Source organism: Anomalospiza imberbis, chromosome 15 (assembly GCF_031753505.1).
Source record: "Anomalospiza imberbis isolate Cuckoo-Finch-1a 21T00152 chromosome 15, ASM3175350v1, whole genome shotgun sequence".
Lineage (NCBI taxonomy): Eukaryota > Metazoa > Chordata > Aves > Passeriformes > Viduidae > Anomalospiza > Anomalospiza imberbis.
Window position 1 is genome coordinate 960659 of NC_089695.1, and position 19743 is coordinate 980401.

The following is a 19743-nucleotide window of genomic DNA, read 5'->3' on the forward strand; positions in this document are numbered from 1 at the left end:
ACAAGAACTTAACGCTCACCTCACTGTAGAATCTGAAGATCCAGTTACAATAACTCTTTCATCATATTGCAGACAAAGAACTGAGCCAGTATGTCCCGTCAATACTTTCAAACATTCCAAGCTTGTTTTGTCCCAAATCTGTTAGAAACAAGAAGGATAAATGGCTTATCAACATCAAGAACGTGGATCTGAGACTTGAACAGTGTCACAGCTCTGATAAAGGAGGAAAACCAGACTCCATGACAGGTAAGTCTGTCCCATCAGTGGTCCTTGTCCTTCCCTTTAACTTTAGGAAGTCTTGATGTAAGTTTTTGGGAGAACAATGAAATAACCAAGCACCACGAGGAGATCAAATCCTGTCCAGCCAAAGAAGTGCCAGGGAGGATGAGCATGGAAGCAAAGTCCTGGCAGTGAAACAGCTACAGCCAAGGCCAGAGGCACACAGAAACCTCCTCCCTCCTGAGGGAACACTGATTTCAGGGCAATCTTTATAGTTAATGGACATGATCCCTGGCAGTGCCCCAGGCTTCCAGAGCAGAGTGCAGGTGAGGACTTTGCCAGGCTCAGACATCCCATCCCCACCAACCAGACACTGTCCCATGAAGAGACACCAAGAAGCACAGGCAGCTTCCAGGGCAGAACCCCACTCACAGCCTGGGAAAGGACAAAGGGAAGTGCTCACCTTAATGGAGTTATCTCGTAGGCCACTGATGATCTTCTCATCATCATACTGTAAACAGTAGACCCCTTTGCTGTTCTCGGAGCGGCACTGGATCCTTTGCAAGTTGTGCCTTCCACACCTCCAGTTGGATTCTATAGTCTGACCAGGGGGCAAAAACAGGAGTTGGGCCTCAGGCTGCAGCAGGACTGTCCCACACCCCCCAGCTTCCCACTTTTACACACATCATCCTTGAATCTGAAGGACATAAAACAAATCTCTTCTCCTGCTCCCAATAAAGACACAAAATACACAATGAATTACCATTAGCACTTCTGTAATTTGTCGTGACAAAAGCTGTGTTTATGGAGGAAATCATGGTCAACCAGCCTTAATGAGAATTTCGCAAGGAGCCATTAGAGAGATACATTCCAGAACCATTTCCCCCCACATTTATGTGACCAACCAACAAAAGCTGCAAAGATGAGACCAGGAGCTCACATGGTGCCTTGTCTAGCCTCACCTGGGTGACCAACATTACAGAACTGCTGGTTCCAACATGTGGGTGAAGGGATTTCCTTCCCCTACTCAGCCATATCACCCATTAATTGTACGTACACACCTTGGAAAGAGGTGTTGAGATATGAAACCTTCCTGAAAGTACCTAAAATCCTGATAAAAATAAAGCTCAACACGAACTATAAGGTTTCAAATAACCCAAACTTGCTTTCCTGCCCCGACTTGAAATCTGTGGAAGAGTAAATCTCAACACTTTCATTCTGAGAGGTATTTTTAAGGAGAGAGAGAGACCTGACATGCCTTAAAAAGCTGCAAACTGTTTCACAGCAGAACCAGCATGATTTTCAGGTCTTAATCAGCTTTACTCCTTGTAGGAAAATCGATGCTAGATTCAAAGAAATGTGGGGTTTTGCACAGGAAGATCCTAACACAACCAAAAGAGAACGTGTGTCCAGAACTCCAGGCCAACACCTGCAGCACCTGGGCAGGCTGGGATGCTTTCATCAAAATAGGCCATCTGTTTAGCTATTTCCCTGGAATTCTCCCCAGATACTGCATGGAAACCTGGGGAGAAGCTGACAGACTAGCAGTTTGTTTGGAAAAGTGTATTTATTATGTAATCCTAATTTCCAAAGCAGTAGCAGGTGCCTCTGCAGCTCCTCCAAGGTTAAAACTGACTGAACCCTCAGTAAAGACAGAAGTGGAGTGTGACTGTGACATCCCAATTCTAGGAAAACATGTCTGCTTCAAGGGAAAACTGACTTTCCACTTTGTCTTCCACTTGTTTGCTCCTTAAATTGTCTCCCATTATGCAATTTGGAGAGAATTATACCCAGTCCTAATACAAACCTGATGTGCCCCAGGAATTTGTCAAAATCACAAATATGAAGAGATGCTTCTAGAGGAGCAGCTGACAGATCACTCACCCCCTCATTCCTTTCCAATTTGGTGGGGAAACCACTGAGTTCAGGACAGTGAAGGTGTCAGTTTGGGATCAGCTCTCCTGGCCAGCCAGTGCCCTGCTGATTGGCACACTGGGAGCTGGGCCCAAAGCTGACACTGCCCTGGAGAGATCAGCCCAGCTCACCTCCTTGCTCAGCATGCAATGCAGGGATGGAGGGGGAAGGACAGGCAATTCCCAAGTTTTATCTTATCTGGGCTAGGAGGGCACAACTGCAGCTCATCAACTCCTCTGACGCTCAGAAACAGGAGAGGATTGCAGGCATCAGCAGCAGGAGCCAATATAATTATAGATCTGAAGGCAGCAGATTTAAATATGCATAGTAACACTGGAGGCACAGGAGATAAGGCATCAGAGATCGCAGTCAGACAGTTTAAATAGTTTTAGAAACTATTTATGTTCAGATACTCAGTTCTGAATAGTCTTAAGGGGGAGCTTCCCCAAAGCCCTGTTCTTGGAAATGTCTGCACAAAGCATGTGCCAGAGGAGCTGTGAATGCTCTGTGAGCACTTCCACACTTCAGCTTCCCGTGCCAGCCACTCCCAACAGCTCCAGAACACACTGGGAACCCCCCAGAACAGAAATGCTGCTGGTCACAGCTCCCCAGACAGAGCAGCATCCAGTGGAAGTTTGCTCACCAGGCACTGAGGACACGAGCTGGCCCAATTCTCACAGGTTCACTATAAGGAAGCTTCTTCAGCTGCTCCCCATAAGAAAAGCTGGCTTCAGATAAAGGAAACTAAAGTCTTGTGTACCTCTGTGAGGGCAGTAAGGCACATACAAGTGCACGTTTCAGTTCTGTGAGGAGTTGTAATTCCATGCAGCCATTATGTGGTGTGGCTACTGTGGGAAAACAGTGCCTGTTTTTGGAGAACTTGTAAAATCCCCTCACACTGCCTTAATTCTCGGGATGCTGGGAAAGCAGCCATGACACACAGAACGTACAGCAGCACTTCCCTGGGCAGTGGAGTGAAACCAGATGTACACATCCAGAGAAATAACATTTGGGATGACTGAACAGACTGAGTGGGTGGGCAACTGGAGGACCCTCTGAGAGGAACATGGTTAATGAAGAACTGGCAACCACATGAAAGCTTCAGCTGCAGGGAATTGCTGGTCATTGCTCCATGGTGCAGGGACTGAAAGTCTTCATCTGCACCCTCCTGCCAGGAGAGATCCTAACTGGATACACCGAGCAGGGAGGACAGCAGGTGTGAGAGGTGTCTATGGCCTCTTACTCAGGGCCGAGGAATCCCACAGTTTATTTGTGTATTTATGGTTCCAGACCAACACCCAGACATCCAAAACCCACTACTGCATTTTCTACAGATGCCCTCAAAAATCTTCTCTGCCTCTGAACTCGAGTTTCCCCAGTAAAAGGCAGAACAGTCTCCTGAGTTCACACCCACAGTTTCTCACACTCTCCTTAAAGCTCACCAGAGCAACAGCAGCGAGGAGCTCACAAATGCTGCACAACCAACAAAATCTGGACATACAAGGGAAAGATCAAGCATTTGCCACAGCAGGAGAGCCATTTGGCAGCTGAAGTAGTGCACAAATGGATTGAAAGGAAAAAAGGCATTTAGTGAGAAAAGTACAAACAGAAAATAGTCCAAGATGTAGAGGTATAGCCAAGCCTTGACCATGCCAGAATATATTCACGTGCAAAGATGCACAGTGGAAAAAAATGCAATTCATCTGCATTAACAGCTGGAACATTAACTATACATTGGAAGCATTAAGGATGATCTAGTAGGAGCAGGGGTTTTTTTTACCACTGGATAATATACACTGTGTTCAGCTCCTTGGCTAACAATTGCATTTTCATCCTTGTGAATGTTATTGCAGAGTAAGTGGGTTTATCTTAATCCCATAAACCAAGGAGTTTCTGTTCCCTCTGAATACACAATTCTCCTGCAGGACAAGTGAAGCAAGCAAAAGCAAAAGGAAGATCCACATTTGTTACGTATGGAGGGATTTCTCCTGACGCATTCGCCATGAAAATCCAACCCTTTGTTCTTCCCGTGCTTTCCTCAAAGGGAAAAAGGAAAATCCCTCCTGACCATGGCAGAGGGAAGGCACAAGTAAATGGACTTGTGTCACCAGGGTAGAGAGGGCTAAATAATTAATTCATGATGAAATCAAGAGGGTCTGATAAGCAAAGACCCTCAGGTCCCCTTCCAAGGCTTCTCTCCAGCCCCTCTGTGTTAAAAAGCAGGAGTGCTGTGGGGCAAAGGGAACCAAAGGAGCCAATCCAGGGCCCCACCCCATGGCCAGGACAGCTGAAGGGGGAGGTCTGCCCTGCCCAGAGGAGAGAGCTGCAATCTGTGCCATGCACCACAAAAACTTGGTCCCTCCTGCTCCAAAGCCTCCCCTCTCCTTGGCCAGCTTCATTTTTAAGAAATGCTTTTTGGAAAGTGCCTGTGGAATAGAGATTTCAAAGGCTGGCTGAAAAAATTTCTAGGCATATAATGTTGACCAGATTCTCCCCACACACGCACATGAAATTTCTCCAGACTCATAATCAGAGCAGCACTAAACAAACCCTCAGAAATTATACCCTGCAATCTTCATAAACAACCAAGTCCCAATGCTGGCAGGGACTTAGGGCAAGAACTGACTTCTTCCCCTTTTCAAACTGTCCCAAGGCTTCAAAATTTCAATTCCAGTCCTAAAAACTGAACTTTTCCAGAAATCAGAAGAACACAGAGTGTTTATCTGATGGCCTGGCACCACATCTTTCTAAAGTCTTTGGAAAAACCACATTTTTCTTCTCATCTGAATTAGGTGGACCCAAGTCTCCATGGAAGCAAAGAGAGGGCACTCACCATGTGCCTCAAGATAAGGAGAACATTAATGAAATAAAGTCTTCTCAACTCATCACCAGAAATAGATACTTGTGCTAATCCTGAGGGGACAACACAATAGTTGGCCAAGCTTCACAAATAAGATGGAAAAATTCCAGGGACTTGGGGTTCTGGAGTCAGCAGGATTAAACCTCCCAGCCTGGCACTGTGCCCAAGGAAAGGGCCCCATTGGAAGGGCTACCCCGCTCCAGCCAGGGGCTCTCCACAAACAAAGTCTCACACCAAGTCCAGTTTTCTAGGATAAACTCCCAAATCCAAACCCAAAAAGGTTTTCCCTTTCAAAAAAGCTCCTAAAGAACCCTGGCAGTTCAACATGTGACTTGGAGATGTTTGGAGGGACTGGACCACCTCTTGTGAAATGAAACCTAATTAAATATTTGGCTTCACAGTGGAGGTCAGGAGTAACCATCTCTTTCCAAGAATTTGATTTCTGATCTCTAAATGTCCTCTTATTTGCAAATCAAATGACTTCAGAAGTGACAGTATGTTCCTAAAATGTGCTTGGCATGAAGAAAACAGACACTGGCACCACCACATTTCTGGAGAGGCAAGGGAAGCTCCCTCTGGCAAACCCCTGCCTGTGTTACCTTCAGCTCCCACCACTCTGGCTGCATGAACTTTTGACCCACAATTCAAGTAGAACCCAAGGGAAAGGAATCAAATTTGCTGTTTGTCATTCCTCATTTTTCCTTCCAATTGTTAATTCAGGTTTGGGATTATTTTTCAAATTCTGACAGAGAGCACATTCTGCTTTGAGCTTATCTCTGCCCACAACCCAATTTGGCATCAGCTGCAGTAAATTCCTAACCCTTACCCTTGGAAACAATCTAGCAGGATTTGGCCAATCTCTGTGGTAAAATACCAAATGATAAGATTTTTGTGCTACATCAGATATATTTAACTGTATTAAAAAAACCTATCCTTTGGATTTGTTTTTAACAACAGGTATATAATTCTTTAAGTGCTAATATGGCTCCCTAAACTGACCCTCTGACAGACACAGGAAGATCTCATTAAAGATCCAGGCAAATATTTGAAGAAAAAACATTTTGGTATTCAGAAACAAAAAATTCTTCATCACATCTAAGATGAAAGTCTTATTTAAGAGCTTCTACACATTGCTGAATGGAAGAATGGAGAAAGTACAAAACTGTGGAAGAGCAACAAAAACAGGAAGAGGAGGAAAAAGTTGATCGTAAAGCTAAGTTTGGTTGTTATTGGTACTCACTCCCTACATTTTAAACAGTGTTTAAAAGCTTCTTTGGACAGCCCTTTAGGGAAGCAATTTGTGAGAAGTACCTTAAAGGGTGATTTATTTGAAAAATTCTAATAGACTTTTGGAAGTGATAGAATTATTGGGCCCTTGACTATCAGCACAAACACCAACCCCACTCTAGGTCAGAGACCTGGCAAACAGGAATATTTCAGAGGGCTTGAGGGAATAGGCAAGCAGGGGAAAATCTGCTGTAGCAGAAACATTCATTGCTACAATACATTTTTAAATCCTACTCTTTTCCCACTCTCAGCTATCCAAAGACTGACCATTTTTTATATTTATTATTGATATTGGGGATGAGAGAAGCACAAGGGGTTTGGGGTTTTCCTACTTGTTTCATCCTAGAAAGAAGTATTCAATTCAGGAGCTTTGTTTCTGTGCACTGGAAAGCAAATCTACAGCAACCAAAGCATTAAAGAGCAGACTGGGATAATTCAAAAGCCCTCAGAACACCTTCAAGGAGTCCTTCCATCTCTAATAACAACGGTGCCTACACAAATGTTCCATTTATACAAATGAGTTTCAGAAGAATAACATTAAAAGTGTTACAGTAATGCCAAACGGTTTTACTGCTCTATGCAAACACTTTCATGCTGCTTTTTGCCCATTATCTTTACAGAACTAGGCCAGAATTGTGCAGAAAGCAAGAAAATAGAACACTAAAAGCTCTTAATCCCACAGGCTTCTTATCATTGCAGCATCACTCTCATTCCCTACAGGGAAAATACATCTCCCCTCCAATAACTAAGTGGATCGTTCAGCTCACAGGTAAATACCAAGTCTGGTCATATTTTGCCTAGGGTGTATTTCATGCTCTGTTCTTTATCTTTAAATGTCTATAAATGATGTAGCAAGGTTTATAAAAAGGTATTTGGAAAATACATTATGGCTTCCAGCAGAACCATTTTACAGCTGGGTTCAGAGTTGAGGATAATTTTGTTTCCTGAGTGCCAAGCAGCACAAATTGCCATTTGCCATTCCACACAGTGATTCCATTAGTTCACATCTGTCTTCAACATCGAAACACATTTCCCCACTAATGAATTTCAGACCAATAATTTCCAATCCTGAAATAAATCCATGACAATCTGTGGTGTAACTTCAGAGCTTTGTGGTGAGTACAGCAAACAGAACAAGACACATTTTTTCCTGCTGGCAGAACACTGAGATGATCCTGATTTATCAGAAATATTTCAAAACCACCAAGGCAAGCCCAGCTCTGTAAATCTCAAAACAAGATAAGCAAAATTTTGTATCTGAAGCTTCTTTACCACTGATGCCCCTGTGGGTTCATCATCACAGGACTGATGATTATTCCCATCAAACCATTGGAGAGAGGAAAAATCTTCAAGGATGGAGGACCAAGGTGTATTTATAACAGCCACTGCTTTAGAAGTGATAAGTTACATTTTAAATACTTGGTGTTTAAGGCATGAACCTCAGATCACCTCCTAAGTGAATGTATCACCAATATATTGAACATTGAGCAATACAGGGAATTATCTTGGAGTAGTGTGTCCTAAACCTATTTTACTAAAATCCATAGTCTCAGAAGAGTTCCAAAACTCTTTAATGCAAAAAGGATGGTGTTAACACCTAAACCAATGCACCTGCTGTGCCAAGGAGCTGCTGAGGGTGTTTTTTACATCATCCCAAGAGCAACAGCAAAACAGATTCATTGCTCCAACATTCACCACCTCTGGAACCCCAAAATCAGCACCATTATCTGTCCTGCAGACAGGACAGATCAGAACACCTACCTCTATATCCTGGATTATCTTTGGGTATAAGGACCTGTAAAACGAATTGGGGGGCCCATCTGTTGGTCTGTTTTTAAACAGGTACTGATCCCTGGAAAGAAGGAGAAACACGGTTTTCAATGTAGCACAAAGAATCCAAAGTTCATAGGAATGCAAAGCCTGCCCAGAACAAACCCTCAGTACATATTCTTAGAAATACCTGCAAGAATTTTTAGTATCACTGTTACAACCCTTGTGACTTTGCAATTTGACAAATATTTAGAATGTCCAAGGTTAAAAAGATAACAAGTGCTTTCCAGTTCTGATTTCCTACTCCGCAAGGTTTCATCCTTGTGCCATCCCCTTGCTCTGTACATGCCTTTGCTCAGGCACACCACTAGAGAGCACAGGGAAACAGGTTTCTGAGGCAGAACAGCTCTCCAGAAACTTGGGAAGGACAAGAAAACTCCATAGCCACAAACAGCAAGGGTTTCTCTTTGAGAGGCTTCTGCAGCCCAAGCTGCTATTTTATACTTAAAAAAAAAAAAAAAAAAAAAAAAACCTAAAACAAAACAAAACAGAAACAAAACAAAAATACCCAAAAAAAATACAAAACCAAACCAAACAAAAAAAGTCCAATTGGAAATACTTCACTTGAGAAAAAGCCCTGCAAATGTGCTGCCACTGTTTTTTGTGAGCTGATGGAACTGATAGTTCTCCTCAAATACAGAAATTCCAAATTTGCACAGACTCAAGCAAGAAAAAATGTCGACAGACATGGGAGCATAAAAGGACAGGGACAAAGGCAGAGCAGAAAGGGGAGCTGACAGCTTTGGCCTCCAGCCCCAGCAGAGATCAGGATCTCAGCAACACCCATTTACTCTAAGCTTCCTTTTGGGCAGAGCTCACTGGGAGGGATGTGTGCAGGAGGCCAGGCAGCAGGGGAGCTCAGGCACTTACCAACCCCTCCTCTCTGAGAGCCCCTTCCAGAGCGGGTCTGTGCGTACCATCCTCTCAATGAGCTTCTTCCACAGCATCCCCTCCGAGATGACTCTCTGCCACTCCTTACACACCAGCTCTGCTGCACACAAGGATCTGGCATCGAGATAGGAAAGGATGTTTTCTGCTATGTGATCTAAGCCTTGCTCTACAAAGAAATGAAGAGCAGTCAGTGAGTGCACGGAAAGAACCAAACCAGCTTTGCAAGACACTGAAAATCCAGAGCTTCGGGGCATGGCAGCAATGTGAGAACACTGCCATTGGCAGAGGCACCAGTTACAGGTGAGTGCACACAGAGACACCAAAATATCTCCAAGGTTTTATGCCTTTCCTGCCTGTTGGACCATCCTTCTGCCCTGCAGGGAGAATCAGCACAACAGTGCAGCAAAAGCAGCATGGACAGGCCCAGAGAGGGGATTCTCCCCTGCACTTTGCTCCAGGTGGGATTTCAGGAGAGCAGGGATCACAGTTCTGGTGTCCCCAACACGAGGACATGAAACTGTTGGAGCAAGTCCAGAGAAGGCCATGGAGCTGCTACAGGGACTAGAGCAGGTCCCCTGTGGAGCCAGGCTGGGAGAGCTGGGAATGTTTAGCCTGGAGACAGGAAGGTTGTGTGGAGACCTCAGAGCCCCTGCCAGTGTCTGAAAGGGCTACAAGAAAGTTCCTCTGCATCAGGAACTGGAGTGCCAGGACAAAGGGGAACGGCTTCCCTGCCATTCCCAGAGGGCAGGGTTAGATGGGATACTGGAGAGAAATTCTTCCCTGTGGAAAAGTCACTGCTAAGTCTGTTCCTTATTTCAAAGGACCTGCAATTTTGCTTTCCACAAAACTCCCCTGAACCTGAGATGTTGAATAACTTAATTTTCACGAGTAACATACACTCCTTGGCCAAGCATGAAAAAAATCTTTCACACCAGGAGATGACGACCTTTTTAATTTTCCACTTTATCTCATGACAGCCCACTTCAGGCTTCAAACAGTCCTGACAAATCAAAGGAACTACTGTTATTTCTTTAGAGCATGAAGAAAGTATATTCATACAGTCCTCCACTGCACACTGAATTTCACATGGCCTTCATAAAAATGAACAGCAGCAGAAAGCAGAAACTAATACATGTGAGTCTTACTCATTTATTGATTTATTCTACATAATTTAGATAATTATAACAGAAGTCTAGTGGCCCTGTCCTTCGTGTCGGTGCTTTGGACCTGATCCTGTTATGTTAATCAGGGTAAATATTTCAGTTGATATCTCTTTTGGATGTAGCAATTTAAACCTGTGAACCTCTGCTAGCAGTAAAAATCTCAAGAATAGATTTGATGTCAGACAACATGCAGGACTAAGTTTAAGACACAGTAAGGCCTGAAATAGCTGCATATCCCTATTTTACATTAAATGACAGGGATTTGTTTTAGAAAATTTCTGAAATAGGTACTAAAACCTTTCCATTTTCTGAAGTAAAATGAATTTGACATCTATTGGTAGACTTTTCAAAGGAAAATATGACACACATCTCTTATGCCTCTACAGTCTTTGCAGTTTTACAGAAAACGGTGAGAAAGAGCTGTTGTTGATTAGAGGGAGCAGCTGAAGGTTTGGTTGAATTTCAATAATAAATTCAAACAAAATTCACAGGGATTTCAAAGGTCTATGTATAAATATCACTTTGTATGAAAATGAAACCCAAATGTGGGATGTCAACTCTCTAAATGTGATCAACATTAGATACAAAACAGTCACTTAGATCAGGAAACATGCCACAGCTACCACTCTGTCACTGAAAACAAGGGAAGTCAGATTCCATCAACTCTTCTTCCATTTTTCCTACATTCTCACAGGTGTAAAATTGGTCAGGACAGTGAGCAAAAGCTACTCCTGTTTTCAACAAAAGACTTTGACTTCTTCAAGACAAGCAAAATCATCTTTTAAAAAGGCATCATCGAATATCCTGAGTTGGAAGGGACCCACAAGGATCATCAACTCCAACTCCTGGCCCTGCAAAGCATGACCCCAAAAATCCCCTCATATGCCTGAGAGTGGTACTCCAGTTCTCCTTTAATGTGACTGCACAATCCCAACATAGGATTGATTTCCACCAGCTGGGATTAAGTTCCTGGGTAAATTTCGACAGATGTTCTTTGCATGCCACAGCACCTTCAAGGAAGGCTGAATATGGGAACAATTCCCAGTGTTTACACTGGGAACAAGCAACCGAAGTTCTAAAAACGTATTTTGGTATATACAAATGTGGTGTAAACAAGTGTCACCTTACAAAGCTCCCAAAATTTTCTTAGGCAGAAATATATAACATGAAAGATCTGTACAGCTCTGCATCAACCCTGAGGTATAAAACAAACAAAATAAAATTTTAATTGAAGGTCAGACTTGCACATGAAGGGTCTGGAGAGTCAGTCCTAGGAGGAGCAGCTGATGTGGAGTTTTAGGATTTAGCTTTTAGGCTTTGCATGGCCTCTTCCACCCTCAGTGTTCAGAACTGTCCTGGCATTCCTGGGACAAACCCACAGGCTGCTCACACACTGCAGGGTGAAGCTGTGCCACTGGGCTGCCAGGGGCAAACAGAACACACTGACCACTTACCCAGGCTGATCTCCCACTCTGCAAACAATGCCCACACTTTTCCCTTCCCAAGAATCATATGAATCACTGTCCCCAGCAGCAAGAATCCAGAGACACAATTTCTTCCAAAAACGAATTGAAAAATAAATACAACTTTACCAGCAGGTAACAACCTAGAGATTCTATATATCCACTATTGCTGCTCTGCATTTTTGTGAAAAAAATCATAGAGCAAGTGTAAAACCAGATTTCACATCTGAACATATCAACACAGGCAGACACTTGTGGGTGTCAGAAGAGGTTGTGTGTAACTGAAAGGAGAAATCAGGGCTGGACAACATAATAAAATCCACAAGTGTTTTTGCTCTCAGGTCAGCAACAAGAGTAGACAAACTAGATGCACTCATCTAAGCAGAAATTCAGAACAACATTAACATGTAAGAGTTCCTAAACTAAAATATCTCTGTGGTAGCATTTTCTGTATGAAAAAGGAGCTCAGAGCAAAGCTCGCAGATACACAACTTCTGTGACAACTCAGTTCCAATTCCAGCACAAATTCTTTGGGATACACCAGTCCAACTATTTTAACGTGGAACAACACTGGCATCCAGTGGCCAATTCAATTACTCACAGAAGGCACTGAGCCACCCTGCTGCCCTTCTCTGCAGCAGGAAGTGCACTGGCTCTCTAAGGGACAATGGGAATGCAGAGGATGCTCCCAAGAGGCTGCACACCCCAGAGCAGTCCCGTGCTCCGTGCCCTGCATTTACCTGGCAGCGCAGTGATGAAGTCCCGCTGTAACATGGGCTTCAGGTAGGAGTTAATATGTCCATGCTGATAGTGACACATCCGGGAAATGAGGTGTTCCACAAATTCCACTTGATCTGATTCAGACCACTGGTCAAAATATTTTATACACAAGTCTTTTTCCTTTTCGTAGTTTCCTTCCGATGGTCTTTTTCTTGAGACAATCACAGATGAAGTTCCATTACTTATCTGGGGTTGGGAAAGGAACATTATTTATATGTGAGTATATATTTAAATATTGGTATTTATATATAAGCTATAGGAACAGTTTAATAAAATCTCTCTCAAGGAAGAACATGTAAGAAGATGAAAAGAAATAATCAAAACTAAATTTTAAAATACATTCTTCAAGAAATTAGTTACATCAGATGAATTTCAAAGACTTTTCAAAGTCTTTCGCAGACTTTGCTCCTAAATTACTCCTTACACTGAAAGTCTTGAATTCTTTCTTTACACCTCTTAAACTCCAAGGGATGTACCTTTCCCAGCTCAAAGCAGTGGTTTTTGGGCACACTGCAATTTGTCTCCACAAATGTTTTGCTCAGATTCTGGCAGCTAAAATAAGAATTCGAGACCCTCATGTCAGTGTTGCACTGGTTGTCCATAAATGAAAACTGAGAATCAAGGGTTTGGTTTGTTTTTGCAGAACAGCTCCTGTCAATGTTTGGGACATGCACATGAACACCTCATTAAAATCCTAGGAGCTTCAGCTGCACATCAGGATGGCTCAGAACACCCCGGCAGGAGTCACTGCCTCAGAGTGATGCCAGCTCCTCTGGGCCCCTCAGGAGCCAAGGGGCTGCTGGGGAGCAATTAGCACCTCCAAAATACTCCCAAACTTCTTCAAAGCAAGTGGGTTGTGAGTCCTTGCCATGTTGAACTTCACTTTTTAAACAACAGTCACATGCTCAGAAATATAAATTAACTTTATTGCCAAGGATGCTTTGACAGAACATTGTCCTTCCAAGGTCAGCACAAACTATAAAATCTGAGAAAATCTGGTCATTTTTTGAGGATTATCCACTGCCAACATCCTTCACTTGAAGGCTGAGCTAACTTTAGGAGGATACAGCCAACAACATTCAAGGATGATTATGCAGACCCGAGATTTAGACATTTCTCAAAAGCAGGAACATACAAAATCCTGGCACCTCTCCTTCTACATCCATGTCAGTCTCACCTGCCACAAGGTATTTTTCTTTGGAGACTCATCTTCATTCTGATCCTCCATTACTGACGTGTTCTGGAAAAATAGAACAAATACTACTTCAGCTTTTTACTCTGTGACAATTTCTCGCTCCACAAGCATTACAAAAAAGCAAATCAATTGAACAGATAAAATTCATTTTCCCAGTGAATGGAATACTCAAAGAATTCTGGCCACAAAACCCGAGTATTATAAATAAAATCCCCTTTTAACTGACATGTTTATCAATTCCATTTACTGTAAAGATAACTCCCCAACCCCGCTTCAATTTCCTTTGACAGGTTTTCATGCAGCCTTTCAATGCTTTTCTCACTGGGAAATAAATTCACTTTCATCCTACTCAAGCCAAAGCAATTAAACCTGTCAATGTATTCAACCAGCACTTGCTGCCAAAGTTAAATTGCATACAGCTAGGCACAAAAAAAAAAAAACCAAAAAACCAACACTATACACTACTTACATGCAACAGAATATGCTTTTTTCCTATCTTCCCATCTCCAGGAATAGGGATCATTCTCTGCAGAACATCTCTGCAATTCACTGCCCAGGCTGTGTCTACAACCCTTGGCAGTCACCCCTGCCTTTATTGCAGTGCTCTCCTCACATCAGAATTGCTCCTTACCACTGCTTCCCTCCCTTTCCTTCACCAACAAAAGAAGGAAGCATTTGTATAAACCTTCAGCTGCAAATGTTTCTCTGAGCTCACCTCTGTCTCCCAAAATCATTCCCTCCTTTCTGCCCCTGTTGTTGCTGAGCTGCTCCCTTTTGCTGTCCATGGCACACCCACCATCTCCTCCTCCCTGCTCCCAAGTCCCTCATTCCCAGGGGGTTCCAGCTTCCCCCAGCCCTGCCCTCCCCATCCCTGTGCCCAGGAGACTGGCAGAGTGTTAGCAGGACAAACTGAGTGTCCTCAAACACCATCTGTATTTATTTCAGCCTTCTTCCCTTCTGTCTCAACAGGAAAAAGGGGCTCAGGTAAAACATAGAATGAAGTAAGTCACACAATTCCCTTACTCCTGCCATCTTGGATTATGGATAACTCCTTAGGAACTACATCCACCTGCACTCAAAACCCAATTCAGTCTCAAAAGCATTCATCTCCTCCTCCTTCTTCCATAAGGACATGCTGGACAAACCCAGAGAACCTGGAAAACGGACAGTATCCTGTCTATAGCAACCTTTCCTCCCCTGCCCATCTGCCTTGGCTTAAGCTTACCCTGAGCCCTCCTGAAGGTGTGGAAAACACGTGGCACATGGGCTTTGGATGACAGGATAAAAACTGTCACCACAGGTGATGGAAAGACTCAACTACCTGGTTATGACACACATGACAATGACACGTTCAAGCCCAGGAGGTGGCTGGAGGGGAATCCAGAAAGGGATAAAGGCAGGAGATGTTTGGGGTGACTCCACCAAAACATGGATTCTAGTGTTTCTGGACATCCACAGAACAGCCAGCCACACCTTCCATGGTCTTTTGAAGCCATAGTCTCTGCAGGGCCATCCCAGTTATTTACAAGTCCTAACCAGCCCTTCTCACTGGGGCACAAAGCAGTGCAAGGGCTGCTCTTCCCCAGCAGGGAACACAGAGCAGCCCCTCACTGACTGGGACCCAGCCAGCCCACACCAGTTACACCATTCTGGAAAGCAAACATGCCACCAGGGAACTATGCAGGGTGTCTTTGATTTTATTTTATTTCAACATGAATATGTAAAAACACTCGTTAGAGCCATTACATGTTGTTAACTGTGCATCCAATTAGTGTGTCCTTAAACAAGTAAGGAACATCTCATGTCCTTTGGCAGCTGAAGGCTAAATAAACCCATGGATCTTGGGAGCTATGAGCAAGGAACACTGAGAATATCAATCAGGTGGCTTGGGTCAGCAAATTCAGCAGAAATCCCACGTTTTATCCATCTATCCCCCCTAACTTTCCTTCAGCAGGCTATGGTGGGACTCTGCCATTGCATTTCTCCCTTTATCAGAAACTATCTCAGAGATCTTTGCCAGCTTTCCCAGGAATGGAGACTAAGAACTGCCTCCTAAACATGATGTCATTCTAGGAACATGCAACAAACTACAGCACAGCAGCACTGTGACACAGAATGCAGGGACACAAATGTCACCAAAACCATCAGACTTCCACACCAGCAGATTGCAGAGTGAGTTTCCCTCTGTGCTGTGCCCCTACTCAATTCCACTGTGCCTCCACTGCTGCCCAGGGAAAGAACTGGGCAGCAGGTTTTGGGGAGAGGCTACAGCCTTGGAATGTCACAGGACCACAGAATCACTGAGGTTGGAAAAGACCACAGCGACCATCGAGTCCAGGCTGTGCCTGATGCCCACCTTGTCCCCAGCCCAGAGCACTGAGTGCCACGTCCAGGTGCTCCTTGGACACCTCCAGGGATGGGCACTCCAAATGCACTGCTGCCCAGAGACACTCCCATGTCCCGTCACCATCTGAGCCACGACTGTGGGGGCAGATAACAGAGCTTGATTCTTAGGCTGAAATGAACACGGTATCCAAATATTTCACCAGGAAGTTGACAGCTGCATTCATTTAATGGCATCTACTACAGCTTCTTGTGTTTTCTCTTTTCCCATCCTGACTCGTTCCACACTTTCTTACTGTATTTTAGAGCTTTTAAATCCTTCATCCTTTCCCTTTCTGCTCCCAAATACATATTTTGTTTTCCCTATTATATCTTCTCTTCTTAATAAACTTGCTCTGCTTCTCTCTTAAAACACTTCATTTTGGGGTCATTCCCCCCATCACCCTCATCCCCATTCAGACTCCAATCTCTCTATCCAGCACTTAAGCCAACTAATTGGAGACCAGGAGGTGATGGGTGGATCCCGCCCTGTTGGCTGGAAGAAGCAATTAGACAGCTCTGATCTGTCCTGTCCATTCCCAGCACTTGGCAGAAGAAGGATCAGAATTCCTGACAGCTGGTGTCACCAGTCCTGGCTCCTGGGCTCCAGCCCTTGTGCAAGAACACCGATAGGCATCTCCAAGTCCAGCTCTTCCCTCCCCTCAGTGGCATCGTTTGCTCACCCCACCCACCTCCACATGCAGCCGGTTTCCCAGGTGGCTTTGAAGTGGCATCACCACAGAATTCAGCCCAACTCCCTGCAGCTCTGCTGCTGAACCACTCCAAGGCCTGATGGAAGCACTGACATCTCATCCTAGTAATCCCAGCAAGGCTGAGCTGCCCTTGCAGACATTCTCCAGGCGTGATTCCGACCTCCACAAGAGCCTTGCAGCTTCTCACAGTGCAAGCATGGCTTCTAAATATTGTCAACTCATCTTGTTTATAGGTTCATTTTTTCCAGGAATTCCTGTGAAGTTGTTCATGGCTCTTGCAAAAGTAGAATGATTGTTTCCAACCAGCTGTCATTCCTTAATTAGCCAGCCTGGAGCAAGCGCTCTCCATCCCTACTGGGAACGGCAGCAATGGCCAAGAGATAACAATGGGTCCAAGCTGGGATGTTTTGTTGCTGCCTCACAGTTGTTAAAACCCAAGTGAATCGAGTTACACTGAGCAAAGCCCCAGCCTCTATTTCCACTGACTAGAAACCAGAAATGGCAGTAAAATTCACACATTGCTTCACAAGCCGGGCAAGTTTAAAAGCTCATTTCCTGGAGATTTGTATCCCACATTCCTTGCTTAGTCCCACAGAAACTTCAGGCTTTCCTTAGCCTTTCTGCTCCACAAAACCTCTAATTTCTGGGATTTCTATGGGGTGAAGAAAACCTTGGCAAAAACAGGTTCACAAGTTACTCAGAGAGAAAGAGGTTCTGACAAGCCTATTTACATCGAGCTAATTACCTTGGAGATTATGAAAAGCTTCTGAAATAGAAACAACTATGAACGATCCCCAAAGGCAAAGATATTGTAGGTATTCTAAAACTCCATAAATCACAGTTTCAATTAAGATCCTTGGATACCAGGTAGCAAATGATGCCTCAAGTACAGCAGTTCCATGGATGAGAGGTTGTGAGGGACAAAGGCACTCCGTGTTTTCCTGCAGGTGAGTGGCACCGCAAGGCTCCCCTCCCTCAGCAGGCGCAGGACAAGCTGCACCTTTTCCAGCAGAAATCCATCCAAGCGGGTCAGGCTGCTGCAGATTTCCAGCAGGCTGCTCTGAGCCTGGGTTTGCCCGGGCTCCAGGAGCTGGGAGTGCCTTGAGTCACTTAATAGCCTGGGCAGGGGAACAGCCCGCTGAAGCTTTGTTCTGAAGCCACTTTGAGCTCCAGTATCGGGAGAGCAATTAGGGAAGTGATAGCAGGAAATCCTGGGAATTGGGGCAGGACACCAGAGTTTCAGCACTGAGCAAGGCTCACAACACTGCTAAGTTTCTCTGATGATAATAAAGCTTTCCCTGACAAAGAAAGGATTCACTGGATAGAGGAGTGATGGATGGACAAAACAAGACAACAGCTGTGTAGCCTTGAAAAAAAGAGGAGAATCTTATATTTGAGCTTTAATGAAAGGGAAAGGAAGTAAGAACTTCTATGTTTCACTGTCCTTGAGACTACACTAGTAATTCCCATCTCAGTTAAAGACCCAGCTAAGTCTTCAACAGTCTAACTTTTCACAAGATTCCTGCTCTCTGGAGAAAAAACACCAGGAAATTTCAGTTAAAGTTACAAAATAAGCAAAACCAATTAAACCAGTTCAGCTAAATGGGTTCTGATGTCCTTTAACAAACCACATCTGACTTTGAAGAAGCTGAAGAACCAACACAAAATAACTAATACATACCTGGATACCTCAGAGTCACACTCTGCAGGTGGAGTACACGGCACTGGAGCTTCAATCCCCTCCTGAACCCAGCTCTGCCACACGGGCACTGCTGGAGGTCCCAGCACACATTTCCCAGGGCAAGTGAGGAATCTGCCAGCCTCTGGGACAGCTGGAGCCAGCAGCAAGGGAGGAAGCTGGACTGCCATCTGCACCAGCTAAAAGTGATGAGCACTTGCCCCTCATGGCTTCCTGCTTTTAATAGAGCCAGAAACTGCCAAACACTTCAGAGCATTTCCAAATGAAAGTGAGCCTCTCCTTGGGGAGAAATGGGCCGCATTTGCTAACCCAGGCATCTGTTAAAACAATGTTTATTAACAACATCTTGATACTTGATCAGGGATAAGACGGGATTTTCCTCTTCTAACTATGGAGAGGCTCTTAGTAAAAATGTCCTAGAGCACAAATATGAACCCCTAACCTAGACTGCACAAGATGGGAATGAACACCTCTCACAACAAGGACCAAATCCCTTCCTTCTCACTCCCCTCAAGATCTGTCTGTGAAGAAATGCAAAAATTCTGATGTCCCCAAATTCCATTGGCCTCCTTGGCCTCCAGGGACAGCTGGTTGTCCACCAAACATGAAGGTTCACTCTGCTGACCATGGCCATGTCTATATTTGATGTCTGTATTAGTAATTGCTTGCTTCAGCTTAAACTGAAGTATTTATGTAAGCACTGGGGATCTGCACAAATTAGGCTGAACATGCTTCAATTCTTACCTAGCTCGCTGCTCTCCCTGTTGCCAGGTTTTATTTTAGTGCAGCTATTGCTGGAAGTTCAAACAAAAATATACTTAAAATACTTACAGAGTCTACCAAGAGCCAACAGCTGAAGGCAAAATTAGAAAAAAAACCCCTCATAACTGAAAATAGGGCATCAATTTTTATTTGGCCTCTGACTAACCACCAAAAAGTTTAAAGGAAGACATGCTGAATTCAGCACCACAGTTCCCCAGTTTGTGTTTCAAACTGCTTCAAACTCTAAAGTTTGACCACAAGTTATAGATGGTAAGTTTTTAGAACATACCTAATGCTCTTCCATACCCCAGTTTGACACCTCTCAAGGGTTTGTTTTGCAGGAATTTTTCACCAGAGCAGTAAAAACAAAGCTAGAATTGCTTGCTCTTGCCTCTGCTCAGAGAGGCCTCAAGCCATTCCTCACCTAAATGTTCCTCAACAGTTATTTCTGCAGGTTCCAAAGACTACAAGCAGTCACTAAGCAGATCACTCTGCTTAATCACCAATGCTTTGATGATTGGCAATTAGTACCACTATGTTAACTTTGTTTCGAGAGTATCAGTCCTCACCTCAAACTCATTATAA

The 19743-nt window shown here is 44.1% G+C and overlaps 1 protein-coding gene across 5 annotated transcripts in view; it reads right to left on the reverse strand.

The window, feature by feature from the left end:
• The window catches only part of FBXW11 (F-box and WD repeat domain containing 11), a 56955-nt gene that overhangs the window by 10044 nt on the left and 27168 nt on the right, over positions 1-19743 (reverse strand). For all 5 annotated transcript variants that reach the window (XM_068205443.1, XM_068205441.1, XM_068205444.1 and 2 more), the window contains 6 exons: positions 13585-13647; positions 12368-12593; positions 8981-9167; positions 8042-8132; positions 683-820; positions 20-138 (listed from right to left, as the gene is read on the reverse strand). In XM_068205443.1, the coding sequence (XP_068061544.1) occupies positions 20-138; positions 683-820; positions 8042-8132; positions 8981-9167; positions 12368-12593; positions 13585-13635 (812 nt within the window). In that variant the 5' untranslated portion in view covers positions 13636-13647. The remainder of the gene's footprint in view (positions 1-19; positions 139-682; positions 821-8041; positions 8133-8980; positions 9168-12367; positions 12594-13584; positions 13648-19743) is intronic.